At 34.2% G+C, this 15,679-nt stretch overlaps 1 protein-coding gene across 1 annotated transcript in view; it reads right to left on the bottom strand.

The window, feature by feature from the left end:
* The window catches only part of LOC129805573 (proto-oncogene tyrosine-protein kinase ROS), a 49,827-nt gene extending 42,570 nt beyond the window's left edge, over window positions 1-7,257 (bottom strand). Inside the window, exon 1 of the mRNA XM_055853573.1 lies at window positions 6,227-7,257. Within this exon, the coding sequence (XP_055709548.1) occupies window positions 6,227-6,427 (201 nt within the window). The 5' untranslated portion in view covers window positions 6,428-7,257. The remainder of the gene's footprint in view (window positions 1-6,226) is intronic.
* Window positions 7,258-15,679: the final 8,422 nt, after the last annotated feature.

The following is a 15,679-nucleotide window of genomic DNA, read 5'->3' as shown; positions in this document are numbered from 1 at the left end:
TATTTCAGTGTTCTATCTAAAAGCATATCATGGATTGCGAGAAAAAAGTGTTATGGGAGCAATAGTAAGACAATTATTTGCACACCACTCTCTCAATAATAAACTAAAATTTAAAAGACTTTATAATCTCATTTTCTCGAGTTTCTCGTGAACCTCACGATGATATAATTGCTGCAGAAGTTTCTTGAAATTACCAACTCTCAATCGAACATTCCAATATCAATTATATGGGTTTTTCTGGAATAATATACACTCACCCCAAGAATTCTGTGCAGCAGAAATATTATCCAAGAATATAAGTCTGTTTTGCGTCCTAATATATTTACTAAATTCCCTTCTGTTTTGCATCAATATTATATTGATTTTTTATCAAGAGTTTCATGAGACTTTCAACAAATATTTTCTTACGAAAATAATATTAAGCAGATATTCGTAAAATTTCGCGGATATGCAAAAATATATTTAGGTATAGTATTTGCATTAGTAATAAAATTAGTTAATAGTTGCATTATTGAATTAGAATGTTATGAACAACATTACAATTAAATTTATTTTTCTTTTAAAAAATATCAATCGATTAATGAACCGAATTACCAACACTAATAATTTATTTAGGGGAATACTTCAGCAGTGATAAATCATTTTTCGTAATTACTGTAAATACATTGAATATTATTATTGTATATGTTGTATTTTAAACATGAAGAAAAGTAAAATTTAAATTTTCTTCGCACTCGGAGTAATATATGTTTTCTGATCTATTTTTTACAAGTTGATTTCATGAAAACTAAAAAATTTCTCAGCAAATATTGATAGATATGGAGTATTTTGTAACATTTTGGAACCTTTATAATCTCAAAAATAAAATAATTTATTTATAGTTTTATTTTTTACTTTGTAGAATATTTTTTCAAAAAAAAAAAGCTTTTTATTATTCACAAAAAGTCAGTTTCTCAACAATAATGTTTAGTTTTGAAAAGAATATTCTTTACTTTTTTCTAAATAACCCTAGAAATTTATTGAAATTTACTTATGTCATGTAAAAACAGAGAAAATTGGAGATAGTCTTAAGTTATATTAAAGGATTAAGGTTTTCATCGTAAATACGTAAAATGAATATATATATTTATATATTATATATATATATATATATATATATATATATATATATATATATATATATATATATATATATATTTATTTATTTATTTATTCATTCATTTCGATACTATACGTAAAATATCACATACACTCACAACAGATTTTTGTCACGTTTAAGTCTAGACTTTTTGAAATACTTTATACAGTAGACTCTCAAATTCGGGCATTTGGGAACCGTAGTATCACCCAAATCAGACAGAAATTTGGGCGTCAAATTGTATGAAATGCAACAACTTTTTGTTTATCTTCTTATGCCCAGCGCACAAAAACTTTTATTTATAAGCATGTTTTCAAAATTTCCTATAAGAGTGAGCAAGATGACTAGATTTAGATCTCACTTACTCATTGAAATGTCAAAAATATGTTTACAAAACAAAAGTCATTGTAATGCCCAACGCACAATAAATTTTGTTTTCAAACATGTTTTCAAAATTTCATATGAGAGAGAGCGAGATGACTAGATCTCGGTTTCATCCACTTTCATTGAAATGTCAAAAACATGTTTACAAAACAAAAGTTATTGTGCGTTGGGCATAAGCCAGGCATTATATCAAGTTTGCATACCGATATTTAACTTAAATTCCATGAAAAGCCTAAATAATGCAAAATATCATCATAACCAGCATAACTAAGAAAACCATGTAAATTTTGAACATATTTGCTTCATTTAGCATGAATAAGCAAATGTGAAAAGTGTCAATAAACTTTTTTAAAATTTAACTGCTGCCCGAATTAAAATGTAGCCCGATCTTAAAAGAGCCGAATTGGCGAGAGTCTACCGTACCTCGAATGGTAAGTTTTTATTATAGAATTACTGGAGCGCAAATTCTTCATCTTCTTCTTAAAAAAATAATACGGGTAAGGGATTAGCTTTCGTAGAAAATAAACGAGCTGTCAAAAAAAAACCTAGTTAAAATGGCAGAAATGACTCCAGTGCTTTTTTTTCAAGTCAGGAAAAATCCATGAAATCAATATTTATATGCCTTTCCTTTTTAACTGATTTGTATATGTCGCAATTTTTAGTATTTTTCTTTTTCTTTTAAATATATCTTAATTGATTCCTGTCACAAACCTCGCTAACGCTCTAACGCTAAAATCCCGAATGGGTTGAAATCCCGAATGAGACAAATCCCCATAAAGCCTAAAATCCGAATGAGTCAAAATCCCGAACGCCAAAATGCCGAAAGACAAAATTCCGACAACTAAAATCCCGAAAAGCCAAAATTCCGAAAGGCCAAAATCCGGTAAGCCAAAATTCCGAAAAGCCAAATTTTCGAAAGTGAAATCTCGAATTCTTAAGAATGCCATTGCTACATACGATTGCACCCTCGTTTGTTGAAGTCAAGGGGAAATTTTCTGCGTTTTAGGCAATTATTCTACACTCCTCCGTATATTTTCGTTCCTTTCAGAATTTTGACTATTTCGCTATTTTCTTAGTTTTTTTAGATTTCTACTTTCGTTGATTTCGTTGCTATTTGCATATTTATTTATTATGCCCAACGCACAATGACTTTTGTTTAGTAAACATGTTTTTGACATTTCAATGAGAGTGAATGAAACAGAGATCTAGTTTTCTCATTTTCTCTCATAGGAAATTTTGAAAGCATATTTACAAACAATAGTTATTGTGCGTTTGACATTATGCCCAACGCACAATAACTTTTGTTTTGTAAACATGTTTTCGACATTTCAATGAGAGTGAGTGGGATCTAGATTTAGTTATCTCGCTCACTCTCATAGGAAATTTTAAAAACATGTTTACAATCAAAACTTATTGTGCGTTGGATATTATTTATTATTAATAATAACAATGCTTTTGAGCTGGTGCTCTTGAAATCAAAAAAGATACCTGTATAAGATAGCTTTTTTTATCTTTTAAATTAAAATAAATATTGACAAATATCGGTACGGAAAAATGCGCATTTTAATGAGCTTTGACTTTTAACGATTAAAACTGTTAGAAGGAATGAATAGGGGTCAATGACATATAAAGAAATCCTGCAGACAAAGAATAAGTTAAAAATAAAAGAAAATCATTTTTAGGGATTATTGATTATTGTAAATTTTTTGTCTGCCACATTTGGAATTCAACTAAGAACAGTCAGTAAAGAGAGTCCAGGTGATAAGGTGTTGTTACTGTCCTTGTTCTCACTATTTTAACATAGTTTAAAAAAATAAATGAAATGTAAAATTGATTATTCAGTTATTGTACAACAGATAGTCTGCTAGTAATACTCTCAGTATGAGTTTTAATCTTCTGGAAAGGGTGTGAAAATAACAAATTTAGTATCAAAGATCTCTCTCGTTAGCCTATTGAAAAACAACCATATGTTAAGAATTCCATTCAATCCTCATTAACATCTTTTTACATTAGATTTTTTTCCTTGTTCTGACTTTGAATATATTGTATGGAAAAATGCCTCAGAATAATTTAAAACACGAATAGAGTGAAATTTTTGGAGAGTTTTGACTTCGAAAGCAGACAAACGCCACATCTTATCACACTTAAATTTTTTCTACAGTCTCATAGAGTTAACTTTATTGTATAATTAATATTTTTCTATCTCAAAAAAAAAGAAGCTTAGAAGGACTATCAAAGTGCGGCGGCTTGTCTTTTAGCAACTTTTTTTTCATGGAGCTTAACATTCAACCCATTGACGTTATTCTATGCAAAAAAGCGTACTTGTGCTTTAATCACAATTTTTACAGAAAATCACTTGGAAGCTTCTTTTCTTTTTTTCTGGACATTTTTGTGTCAAATCAGACGCATTATGTATACGAAAATACCACAGTAAGAGTCAGTAAGTATTTAAGGCGAGATCAGCTGAAATACAAAAACAAATCCCGGCTAAAAGTCACAACCTTTGCCTCTCTTTTTTCCCAAGTTTGTATTTTGTTGTGAGAAATTATCAACTCGCTGTAGAAAATGATGATTTCTATATACGATTTTCAACAGCTCCACAAGATGAAGATTTTTCTTTTAAAATAAAATTATTTAAACAGCCATCATGCACTTGGGCCATGCGCTTGAGATAACACTGAGAGAAATTACTGATTGCAGCAGCATTTCGCGCCAATATTCATTGGATTGTTTTCAATTAATTTAAGAAAAATGTTGAAGAGATTACTTAAAAGAGAGACCAGTAGAAAAGATATTATCTCGTTTTAACTCTAAATGCATATTTTAGACCAAATTTAGACGAGTTTACACTAAAAATAAGACTGGCAATTCATTATTGAGAACACAGTGAAGAAATGCTACAGGAAGGGCCTTCAATAGGTTTCTCAATCTTTTAACATTGACCGTTGGCTGTTTATCTCACTTTTATACCAGTTATTTTTATTAGATATTCTCCGAAGAAAATTATTAATCTTCTTATACGGCCTAAATTCATATCACAGAACAAATTAACGCAAGAATTGTACAAAAATAAAACGAGAAACATTTTAAAAAGTCAGGTTATTGGCTATAATCCAATTTATACCTTTTTATATTTAATTTAAATTGTAATTAACACAAATTAATTATATAACAATTGTTATTAGATTGAAAGGTGGACTAGGATGGAAAAGTTAAGCGTTTACTAATTCGTGCAATATTCCAACGTCTTTGAAAGGAAAAATGACAATTCAAATTTGTATTGTTTATTTTTTGACCCAGTATTACTGCTTCAATGAAAAATATTTTTCGGTGTAGTAAGTACAATATCCACTGGTAAAAATAAAAGGATCAAATTAGATTATATTCCATCCAGAATGGATTATATTTGATCCTTTGAAAGGATCACTAGTGTCTCTTGAAATTTTGTACGCAGATTTATCACGATAGATTATATTTTATCGTAAACTTATTTCTCATATCATATTTCTCTCGTCTGAGTGAACACCAAAAATGACTTTTTCATTGTTTTAATTCGTTTATTGTGGAGTTAAATAAGTGTCAAAACCATAATACTTTCAGAGGATTATCGATGATCCTTTAATTTTTACCAGTGTCGTTTTTTCAAGATTCTTGTTGGATGTCCTGCCTTCTTGGTATGGTTTATGAAAATGGTGAATAAAGAAAAATTATACCAGTTTTATACAAGTTTTCGTATTCTTTAGTAAAAAGTAGCTCTCAATTCTGAGATGAAGTAATCTTGTAGTGTCAAAGTTAAAGATTTGTTTGTCCCAAAATTTTCATTTTTGAAAGTTTAAAAGATATTCACGACAAACTTTATAATACAACTTTAAAAAGTTTAACACTTATAATTCAGCAGTTTTTGTGAATTTTGTTGCGTTGTAACTAAAAGGTTTAAAGAAATTTAAAAATTTAAAAATAAAAATGTTTTTAATTGTTTAAATTAAAGGTGTATTTTGAAATTGAGGGGGTAGGTTTAATATTAATTAAAATATCTACTAAAGAAGTGTAATGTTGTATATTTAATTTAGACGAGTTTCTTCCAACTGTCTTCAGGGCACTATGAAAGACGTGAATTTTTGGACTGGCAAGAAGTGTTTTTCTCTCAGTGTTTAAATGTTACCTTATTAAAATTCACATAAAATTTCAACTTTTCCATCGACAAGAATTTAATCAATACAAATTAATGAGACATGTGTTAAGAGATTTCTTTCCTATCGCCAATGAGCATTTTCTATGAGAGTATTTTATGTGATTTCACTTGAACAAGATCGCGATGAATTTACTGGTTTAACCATCCAGATTTTCCATGCAATTGCGAGATGGATAGACTTTAAACGAGTAAATCCATTGTGATGTGTTTATTTAGTAATCTCAATACAAGTCATCGCGAGCTAAAATGATTACATTCTGTCAAGAAGAAATTTTTTATTCGTTCCACAAAGCATTTAATTGAATAAATTGATTACAAAGGGCAAACGTAAGAGCTTTTAATCTTAATCTCTGATTCGTTTATATATTTTCTTTCGCTTCAATAACAAACACAACAACACTCAATGATGCTGGCTCTTGGGAGATTTCTGGCCACTGACAAATTCCGTCGCAAAAAATATATTGTGTGGGGAATGTTTCTTTTTTTTTTTTTAAATAAATTATGATCTTCACCTGTTCAGGACACTTGTGAACACATTGATCCTGAATGTGCCTAGAAGATATGATCGTGGTGTCACTGGACGCTGAGAGACTTTGGTGGTGATCTCTCGAATGGGCAGCAAAAACGGTGGGAAATTGTAGGGCGTAATACACCAAAATGACGACGAAACAGCTCAAGAGTGAAAAATATTCACCCCTTTTATTCACCATCATTTTCCCGGTACACTAGCAACTATTTTTTTCTCAGTGTAACATAAAGCACAGAACTTCTAGAGGCCAATGCACATAAATTTCGTAATCAATTCCATTCAAGGCACCTGTTGTACTGAAACTGAGGGAAAAGGAGTATCTAACACTTGGGAAAATAATCCACAACACCAGTGTCAGAGGGTTAATCTTACAGTCATTTTGGAGGATCACAAATCTTACAAGATCACCCCTATTATTTTCAATCCCTCTTTTTCTTAAAACACTCACAACATTCACCCTCTTATTAGAGTCTAACAAATTCAATAATCCTGATCATGTCACTGGCACGCACTCTGTCTTCTTTTTAAATTTGAATTTTCACAAGAAAAAAATCTTCCAATCTTGAGCAGTTGTCCGTTTGGAAGAAATTTCTGAGCTTCCACGACGACGGTCGCACTCCAACTGACTCTCGGAGGCAGTTTCTGAAGCGTGCGAGGCTCAGTGATCGCGCTCAACTTCGAATGGGGTTTCCAGAATACGAATTTAATACAATTTAGCCATCGTATTTGAGCTACACAGCAAATTGCCATACATTTCCCCCTACACAGAAGCCGGACAAACCGTTGGAGATCTCCTCTTTACTGCAAAATTGCAGCGAAAAATTCATTCATAAAATAAAATTAGCCTCCCCCTGGTCTCTCTCTCTCTCTCTGACCGATCTAAACTCAATAGATCGCGGAACGATGAATTAATTGCTTGAAAAAAAAATCACTTTTCCCATGATAAAAAAAATCTCAATGAATTTCATGCAACAACGTTTTTACATGTTTCAGTACACATCGGGTACTAGACCCTGTATTTGGATATTTCCCAACCTTAGGTACTAATGAAAGGGCGATTTGGAGGGTCTTGTCTTGATTTATTAAATTGTAGATATTATTTCATTTTATTTTCTGGCAATTTATTTAACAAAACAGCAATCACAATAATTTCCAACACTGAGAAAAAAAGAGGCTACGATTAACTTTTTTTCGTCATAACTTGAACACTTTTCGGGTGTAAAAATATATCAGCATTTTTTAACGTTAATTTTACACCTTTTGAGGGTAAAATCAACATGAAAAAGGGTAACTTTAACCCATAATACACCTAAAAAGGGTAATATTTACACTGATTTCGGATCAATACTGCAGAGTAAAATTAACATTTCCGGAATGCTATTTTAACTTTTTCGGATTTCTCTCACAAGGGAGGTTCTCGGACTCGATATCGAGTTCATTCATGAAACTTTGCATATTACCTAATTTGGGCATGCCAAATTCAATGGTGATAGTAAAAAACTTCGATAGGCATCGATACCCCCGCTACAGGGGGTGGGGTTGGGGTTCAAAATTCATATTTTTGGCTCTAGCAGCCAGAGGGTTGGAAATAGCGACTTGGGGTCTTCGGGTGACCCCCCCATAACTTGACCTTGGGAATCTAAATATGACCTTCATTTTCCCCCCACCCCTCCCCTTCTCTTAAAAAACGTGTTTTTTGGGATATTTCGAAAACTACTCATCCGATAGTTTTCATTGTCGGATATGTTTTAGATGTCGTCCAGATGGATATTTCGTCCATACATACCAATGACCTTGAAATATTCCTTCATGTCATTTTTCAAGGTCAAATGTATTACGCTTAAAATATTCATTTTTTTCAATAAATTTTATCAAAGTATGATTTCTTAATAACACTAATTTATTGAATAATGAATATAAACCTCTTTAAGCCACTTTAATGCCATTGATACGTTTTTGACATTTATATATACTTCAATTTTTAAAATATCATTTTAAAAAAACTTTATGTCAACCAAATTCTAATATTGGGCATTGACTGTTTTCCTGAAGTAAGACATTAAGGTAATGAAATTTTCATGAAATTTGTGAAATTTATGAAATTTTATGAAAGTTATGAAAATTTACTGGATTATGTTTTAACGATTGTTGATCAATAATTTTAATTTTATAACAAGGATTATAATATGTAAATGAAATGAAATCTCACATATTAGAAGAAAAACAACATCTATTACGACAAGTATGTATTCAATTTCAAGTATATAAAGACCTACATGCAATAATGAACAAAAAATGTTATTTTATGGCAGGCTTTACTTACAAAAAAAAATATTTTAAAGTCACACAAGACATCTTTAAAAAAAACTACGCAGATCAATCATAAAACGGTAAAAAGTATATTTAGAACATGTACAGTTCAAGTATAAAACGATTAACCCTGTGCTACAAATAGCTGAAATATAAACTGGTTAAAGAAAATGCTAAAAATACGCACAGCTCAATCATAAAACGGTAACTGTGCTTAAAATCACGCACATCAACATCATAATACGGTAAATGTGCTTAAAATCATGCACATCTCAATCATAAAACGGTAAATGCACTTAAAATCACGCACAGATCAATCATAAAACGGTCAGGATTGCGCTCAAAATCACGCAAAGTTCAATCATAAAACGGTAAATGAGCATAAGATCACGCACATCTTGATTATAAAACGGTAAATGTGCTTAAAATCACGCACAGTTCTATCATTAAACGGTAAATGAGCTTAAAATCACGCACAGCTGAATCATAAAACGGCTAAGATTGCGCTCAATATCACGCACAGATCAATCATAAAACGGTTAAGATTGCGCTTAAAATCACGCACAGCTTAATCATAAAACGATAAATGAGCTCAAAATCACGCACAGCTGAATCATAAAACGGATAAGATTGCGCTTAAAATCACGCACAGCTCGATCATAAAACGGTATATCCGCTTAAAATCACGCACAGTTCAATCATAAAACGGAAAATGAGCATAAGATCACGCACATCTTGATTATAAAACGGTAAATGTGCTTAAAATAACGCACAGTTCTATCATAAAACGGTCAATATTGCGCTTAAAATCACGCACAGTTCAATCATAAAACGGTAAATGAGCATGAGATCACGCACATCTTGATTATAAAACGGTAAATGCACTTAAAATCACACATAGTTCTATCATAAAGCGGTAAATGCGCTTAAAATCACGCACAGCTCGATCATAAAACGGTAAATTCGCTTAAAATCACGCACAGCTCAATCATAAAAGGTAAATGCGCTTAAAATCACACACAGCTCAATCATAAAACTGTAAATGAGCATAAGATCACGTACATCTTGATTATAAAACGGTAAATGTGCTTAAAATAACGCACAGTTCTATCATAAAACGACAATTGCGCTTAAAATCACGCACAGCTCGATCACAAAATGGTAAATGCGCTTAAAATCACGCACAGCTGAATCATAAAACGGTTTAGATTGCGCTTAAAATCACGCACAGCTGAATCATAAAACGGGTAAGATTGCGCTTAAAGTCACGCACAGCTCGATCACAAAACGGTAAATGCGCTTAAAATCACGCACAGCTGAATCATAAAACGGTTAGGATTGCGCTTAAAATCACGCACAGCTCGATCATAAAACGGTAAATGCGCTTAAAATCACGCACAGCTGAATCATAAAACGGTTAAGATTGCGCTTAAAATCACGCACAGCTGAATCATAAAACAATAAATGCGCTTAAAATCACGCACAGTTGAAGCATAAAACGGTTTAGATTGCGTTTGAAATTACGCAGAGCTTAATCATAAATCCGTTAATGCGCTTAAAATCACACACAGTTGAATCATAAAACGGTTAAGATTGCGCTTAAAATCACGCACAGCTCGATCACAAAACGGTAAATGCGCTTGAAATCACGCACAGCTGAATCATAAAACGGATAAGATTGCGCCTAAAATCACGCACAGCTGAATTATAAAACAATAAATGCGCTTAAAATCACGCACAGCTGAATCATAAAACGGTTAAGATTGCGCTTAAAATCACGCACAGCTCGATCATAAAACGGTATATGCGCTTAAAATCACGCACAGTTCAATCATAAAACGGAAAATGAGCATAAGATCACGCACATCTTGATTATAAAACGGTAAATGTGCTGTTTCGGCTCCAAACAGCTGAAAAGCCGAAGCTAGAGGAAGAGAATAATCCGAATCCCGTCAGATTATTCCCTTGCTCTGGCTTCGGCTTTTCAGCTGTTTGGAGCCGAAACATGGTCCTTCGAGCCGGATAATCCTTACAAGATTATCCGGCATCGTTGAGGTCCCAACCCAAGGTGTCTACGCAGAGGACGTTAATCACCAACCAGAGGACTGCTTCTTCCCTGTGGACATACGACAAGCAGTTAGAAGGGAACCTCATCAGTGATCTATCAGCGACACTGACCATACCAACGAGAGTATCTTGGAAAGATATTCGACTCACCGTGACGTCAGTCTCCATAAGACGTCATTTCACCAGCGATTGACATCAGTTTCATCGTTTCTCGTCTCATCAGCAGACAGCTAATTCTCCAAGAAGTAGTGCACGACTCCTTGGAAGGATTCCGGCGAAGGTGTCCTGGGACAGCTCATCCTTCATCCGTTGTCTTCAGGAGGTTCGCAGACGACTTTTCTAAGTCATTCCATCACTGAGTCCAGTCTCACGTGATCAGCAGATTTATTCCAATCTGTGTTGGGTGCCCTCTATTCTCGAGCGGTGTTCCCATTCAACGGCAAACCAGATCCATTGCCAAATCTTCAGCCTGCAGTATTTCTTTAAGGAAACATCGCAGGATCCATCATCGAGTCCTGTCTCCGGTGATTCAACGATATTTTATCGTTAGACGACCTCATCAGAAGGTTCCAGACTACAGTTCTCATCGAATGAAGATTGAGAAAAGTCCAACGTCGTTTCAAGGTCCAGTCCAGACGACATCCATCCAAATCTTATTCAGAAGGTCACTACCATAAGAACGTTCTCCACAATCCTCGAGGAGAAAAACACTTTATCAGTTGACTGATCTTCGGTGAATTTACTCACCAGACTTCATCAATTTCTGGGAAATTTACGCCTTTCCAGAAAGAATCCAGCATCCGCCCAGATCCATTGGGAAAGCAATCACATTCGCTGATTGCCACAACGTATTGACTCACCACCTCGCTGCAACACTTTTAAAGAAGACAAGAGGGTGGAAGTCCAAGAATCAAAAAAGCGGCAAGAACACTCTATATCTGAGTGTTTCTTCATAAATTTGCCAATCCAGGCATTTTCCTTGTGGGACACCACACATTCTTCCGTATCTTCAAAATCCACTAGAGATACAGAATTATCACACACTCACTGCACCATCCACGCACTCACGAAATATATTCACGGATATCACTATCACACGGAGAGGTTGCAAAGTCCAACACGTCACATTCCGCACTAATTTCACACAATTCATCTACAATTAGAAATCAAAAGTGCAAACGTTGGAAGATTGAAGCGGCAATCCACGACGCGCGAAGAAGGCACAGTGAGAATCAGATTACATTTGGGTAAATCACACGTCCAGTGTTGACACACACCAAAGCTTTCTTCAATAATTCCCTACAACTCTACTATCAGAATGGCTCATTCAAATCCAACGGAAGAAGAAATTCCATCAACTGAGGAAGACATCAGACTGTTGTCTCATTGGTTAGTCCAGTTTCCCAAACTACCTGCCATTGAGATCAAGAAGTTTTCCGGCAACGAAGAAGATTGGCATTCTTTCTTTGAGCTCTTCAACACGGTCATTCACGGAAATCCAAGGCTCAAAGATGTAACAAGGCTCCAGTATTTGATGTCATATCTTGAAAAGGGACCACTATCCTTGATTGATCACCTGACACTCTCCAACGCCAATTATGCCAGTGCTATCAGCATCCTTAAAACCAGATATGAAAGCAAGAGGATTTTGGTCGCATCTTACGTCAAACCATTAGTCAGGTACAAGAAATTCAAAATCTACTCCGCTGAAGATGTTATTGGGCTACATGATCGCATCAACGTTTCTCTTACGGGACTTAAGAATCTTCAGTACGACATCAGTTCCTGGGATCCCTTAATCGTATCCATCGCCATGAACAAATTTGATTCTGAAACTGCTAAAGCTTTTGAGGAGACTTTGCCTGATACAACGACGGTTCCATCCTTGGAAGAACTTCAGAACTTCCTTACAAGAAGATACAGAATCCTAAAAGCCATAGGAAACAACTCCAAGAGAAACTAAGAGGATCCGTTATTCCAGGGCGCGGGCCCCAGTATGTTCAAGATGAACATGCACGTTCATACAAATTATTTTCAAATTAGGATTTTTTAATCTCTGAGGGATAATAATGGGTTTTAATTCATATCGAACTACTTTTGAATAGTTAAATCGCCAGGATATTCATCATAAGTCCTCACATCCTAAAAAGGATATGAATTATTCAACACAAAAGTTGGAAAGTTTTGGCTTTACCAAGACTTTACAAGGGTTTTCGTTACCCCTACTTTTTAAGTCAATGACTTATCCTTAAAGGATTTAAGGACTACTACACTATTTTTAGATACTCTTACTACTAGGAATGTCTTGTCATTTCAATTAGAGACGAATAGTTTAACTAATATACGGATTTTAGTTTTGGTTAAATCGAGTCATTTCACGAAGTATACAAAACAAGCCTCACTTTAACGGCAAATATTGAAGAAACTAGGATGCTAAACGATCCTAAATTTTTACCATCCTATTTTCTATATCCTTAACTCTATCTGGTATCAATTTGCTACCATTCTAACAAGTAGTTTCTATGATATTAGAGATTGAAAATTGTCAAATTCTTATTGAAAGTAGGTCATTATGCTTAGTGCTAATGACACCCGTTCATTCACTTCTTGATCAGCATTTTTTCGTCAGCAAAATAAAGAATGTGCAATTTTGCAATGACGCATTATGGGTTCACGAAGTTCACCTTAGTAATTAAGTGGGGTAAAAATGATTTTGTATAAATAGGGTTAATTTTTGTTAAATAAATCAGATTGCGATAGAGATTCCTGAGTTTCACTTCCAGCAGCACGAGAGTGCTTGTTCCAGAGAAATCGCATCTCCCTTTTGGCCCAAGACCAGCGGCATCCTATTGCCTAAGGATTACCAGCGGCCAATTGGCTCCCTACTGCCAGGAAACAGCGGCTTCTCTTCAAGAAGCCTTAAGACCTAGGGCAGGCTTTGAGAATATTTCTAGAGGAATTTTTCCCTAGAGGCATTCATTTGCCGGACTGCAAGGTTGGAAATTTATTTCTAACCTTGGTTAAACTCTCTCGAGGCACCCCCGGGGGTAGCCTACACAAGGGGGCATTACTGCCTTAAGCCCGGTGGCTCGAAAGAGCCGTTACTAGAGGCCGTGAAAACAGCCGAGAGTCAGTCCAAACAGTGGAAGAATTCCCCAGAAAGTTCTCACCAGAGCAAGGGAATAATCTGACGAGATTCGGATTATTCTCTTCCTCTAGCTTCGGCTTTTCAGCTGTTTGGAGCCGAAACATGTGCTTAAAATAACGCACAGTTCTATCATAAAACGGTCAACATTGCGCTTAAAATCACGCACAGTTCAATCATAAAACGGTAAATGAGCATGAGATCACGCACATCTTGATTATAAAACGGTAAATGCACTTAAAATCACACATAGTTCTATCATAAAACGGCTAATGCGCTTAAAATGATGCACAGTTGAATCATAAAACGGTTAAGATTGCGCTTAAAATCACGCACAGCTCGATCACAAAACGGTAAATGCGCTTAAAATCACGCACAGCTGAATCATAAAACGGTTCAGATTGCGCTTAAAATCATGCACAGCTCGATCACAAAACGGTAAATGCGCTTGAAATATTTACCGTTTTATGATTGAACTGTGCGTGATATTGAGCGCAATCTTAGCCGTTTTATGATTCAGCTGTGCGTGATTTTAAGCTCATTTACCGTTTAATGATAGAACTGTGCGTGATTTTAAGCACATTTACCGTTTTATAATCAAGATGTGCGTGATCTTATGCTCATTTACCGTTTTATGATTGAACTTTGCGTGATTTTAAGCGCAATCTTGACCGTTTTATGATTGATCTGTGCGTGATTTTAAGTGCATTTACCGTTTTATGATTGAATTGTGCATGATTTTAAGCACATTTACCGTATTATGATGTTGATGTGCGTGATTTTAAGCACAGTTACCGTTTTATGATTGAGCTGTGCGTATTTTTAGCATTTTCTTTAACCAGTTTATATTTCAGCTATTTGTAGCACAGGGTTAATCGTTTTATACTTGAACTGTACATGTTCTAAATATACTTTTTACCGTTTTATGATTGATCTGCGTAGTTTTTTTTAAAGATGTCTTGTGTCACTTTAAAATATTTTTTTTTGTAAGTAAAGGCCTGCCATAAAATAACATTTTTTGTTCATTATTGCATGTAGGTCTTTATATACTTGAAATTGAATACATAATTGTCGTAATAGATGTTGTTTTTCTTCTAATATGTGAGATTTTCATTTCATTTACATATTATAATCCTTGTTATAAAATTAAAATTATTGATCAACAATCGTTAAAACATAATCCAGTAAATTTTCATAACTTTCATAAAATTTCATAAATTTCACAAATTTCATGAAAATTTCATTACCTTAATGTCTTACTTCAGGAAAACAGTCAATGCCCAATATTAGAATTTGGTTGACATAAAGTTTTTTTAAAATGATATTTTAAAAATTGAAGTATATATAAATGTCAAAAACGTATCAATGGCATTAAAGTGGCTTAAAGAGGTTTATATTCATTATTCAATAAATTAGTGTTATTAAGAAATCATACTTTGATAAAATTTATTGAAAAAAATGAATATTTTAAGCGTAATACATTTGACCTTGAAAAATGACATGAAGGAATATTTCAAGGTCATTGGTATGTATGGACGAAATATCCATCTGGACGACATCTAAAACATATCCGAGACTGAAAACTATCGGATGAGTAGTTTTCGAAATATCCCAAAAAACACGTTTTTTAAGAGAAGGGGAGGGGTGGGGGGAAAATGAAGGTCATATTTAGATTCCCAAGGTCAAGTTATGGGGGGGTCACCCGAAGACCCCAAGTCGCTATTTCCAACCCTCTGGCTGCTAGAGCCAAAAATATGAATTTTGAACCCCAACCCCACCCCCTGTAGCGGGGGTATCGATGCCTATCGAAGTTTTTTACTATCACCATTGAATTTGGCATGCCCAAATTAGGTAATATGCAAAGTTTCATGAATGAACTCGATATCGAGTCCGAGAACCTCCCTTGTCAGTGAA

The sequence above is a fragment of the Phlebotomus papatasi genome, chromosome 3 (assembly GCF_024763615.1).
Source record: "Phlebotomus papatasi isolate M1 chromosome 3, Ppap_2.1, whole genome shotgun sequence".
Lineage (NCBI taxonomy): Eukaryota > Metazoa > Arthropoda > Insecta > Diptera > Psychodidae > Phlebotomus > Phlebotomus papatasi.
The sequence above is the reverse complement of the archived record's forward strand: the minus strand, read 5'-3'. Positions and strand labels throughout refer to the sequence as shown.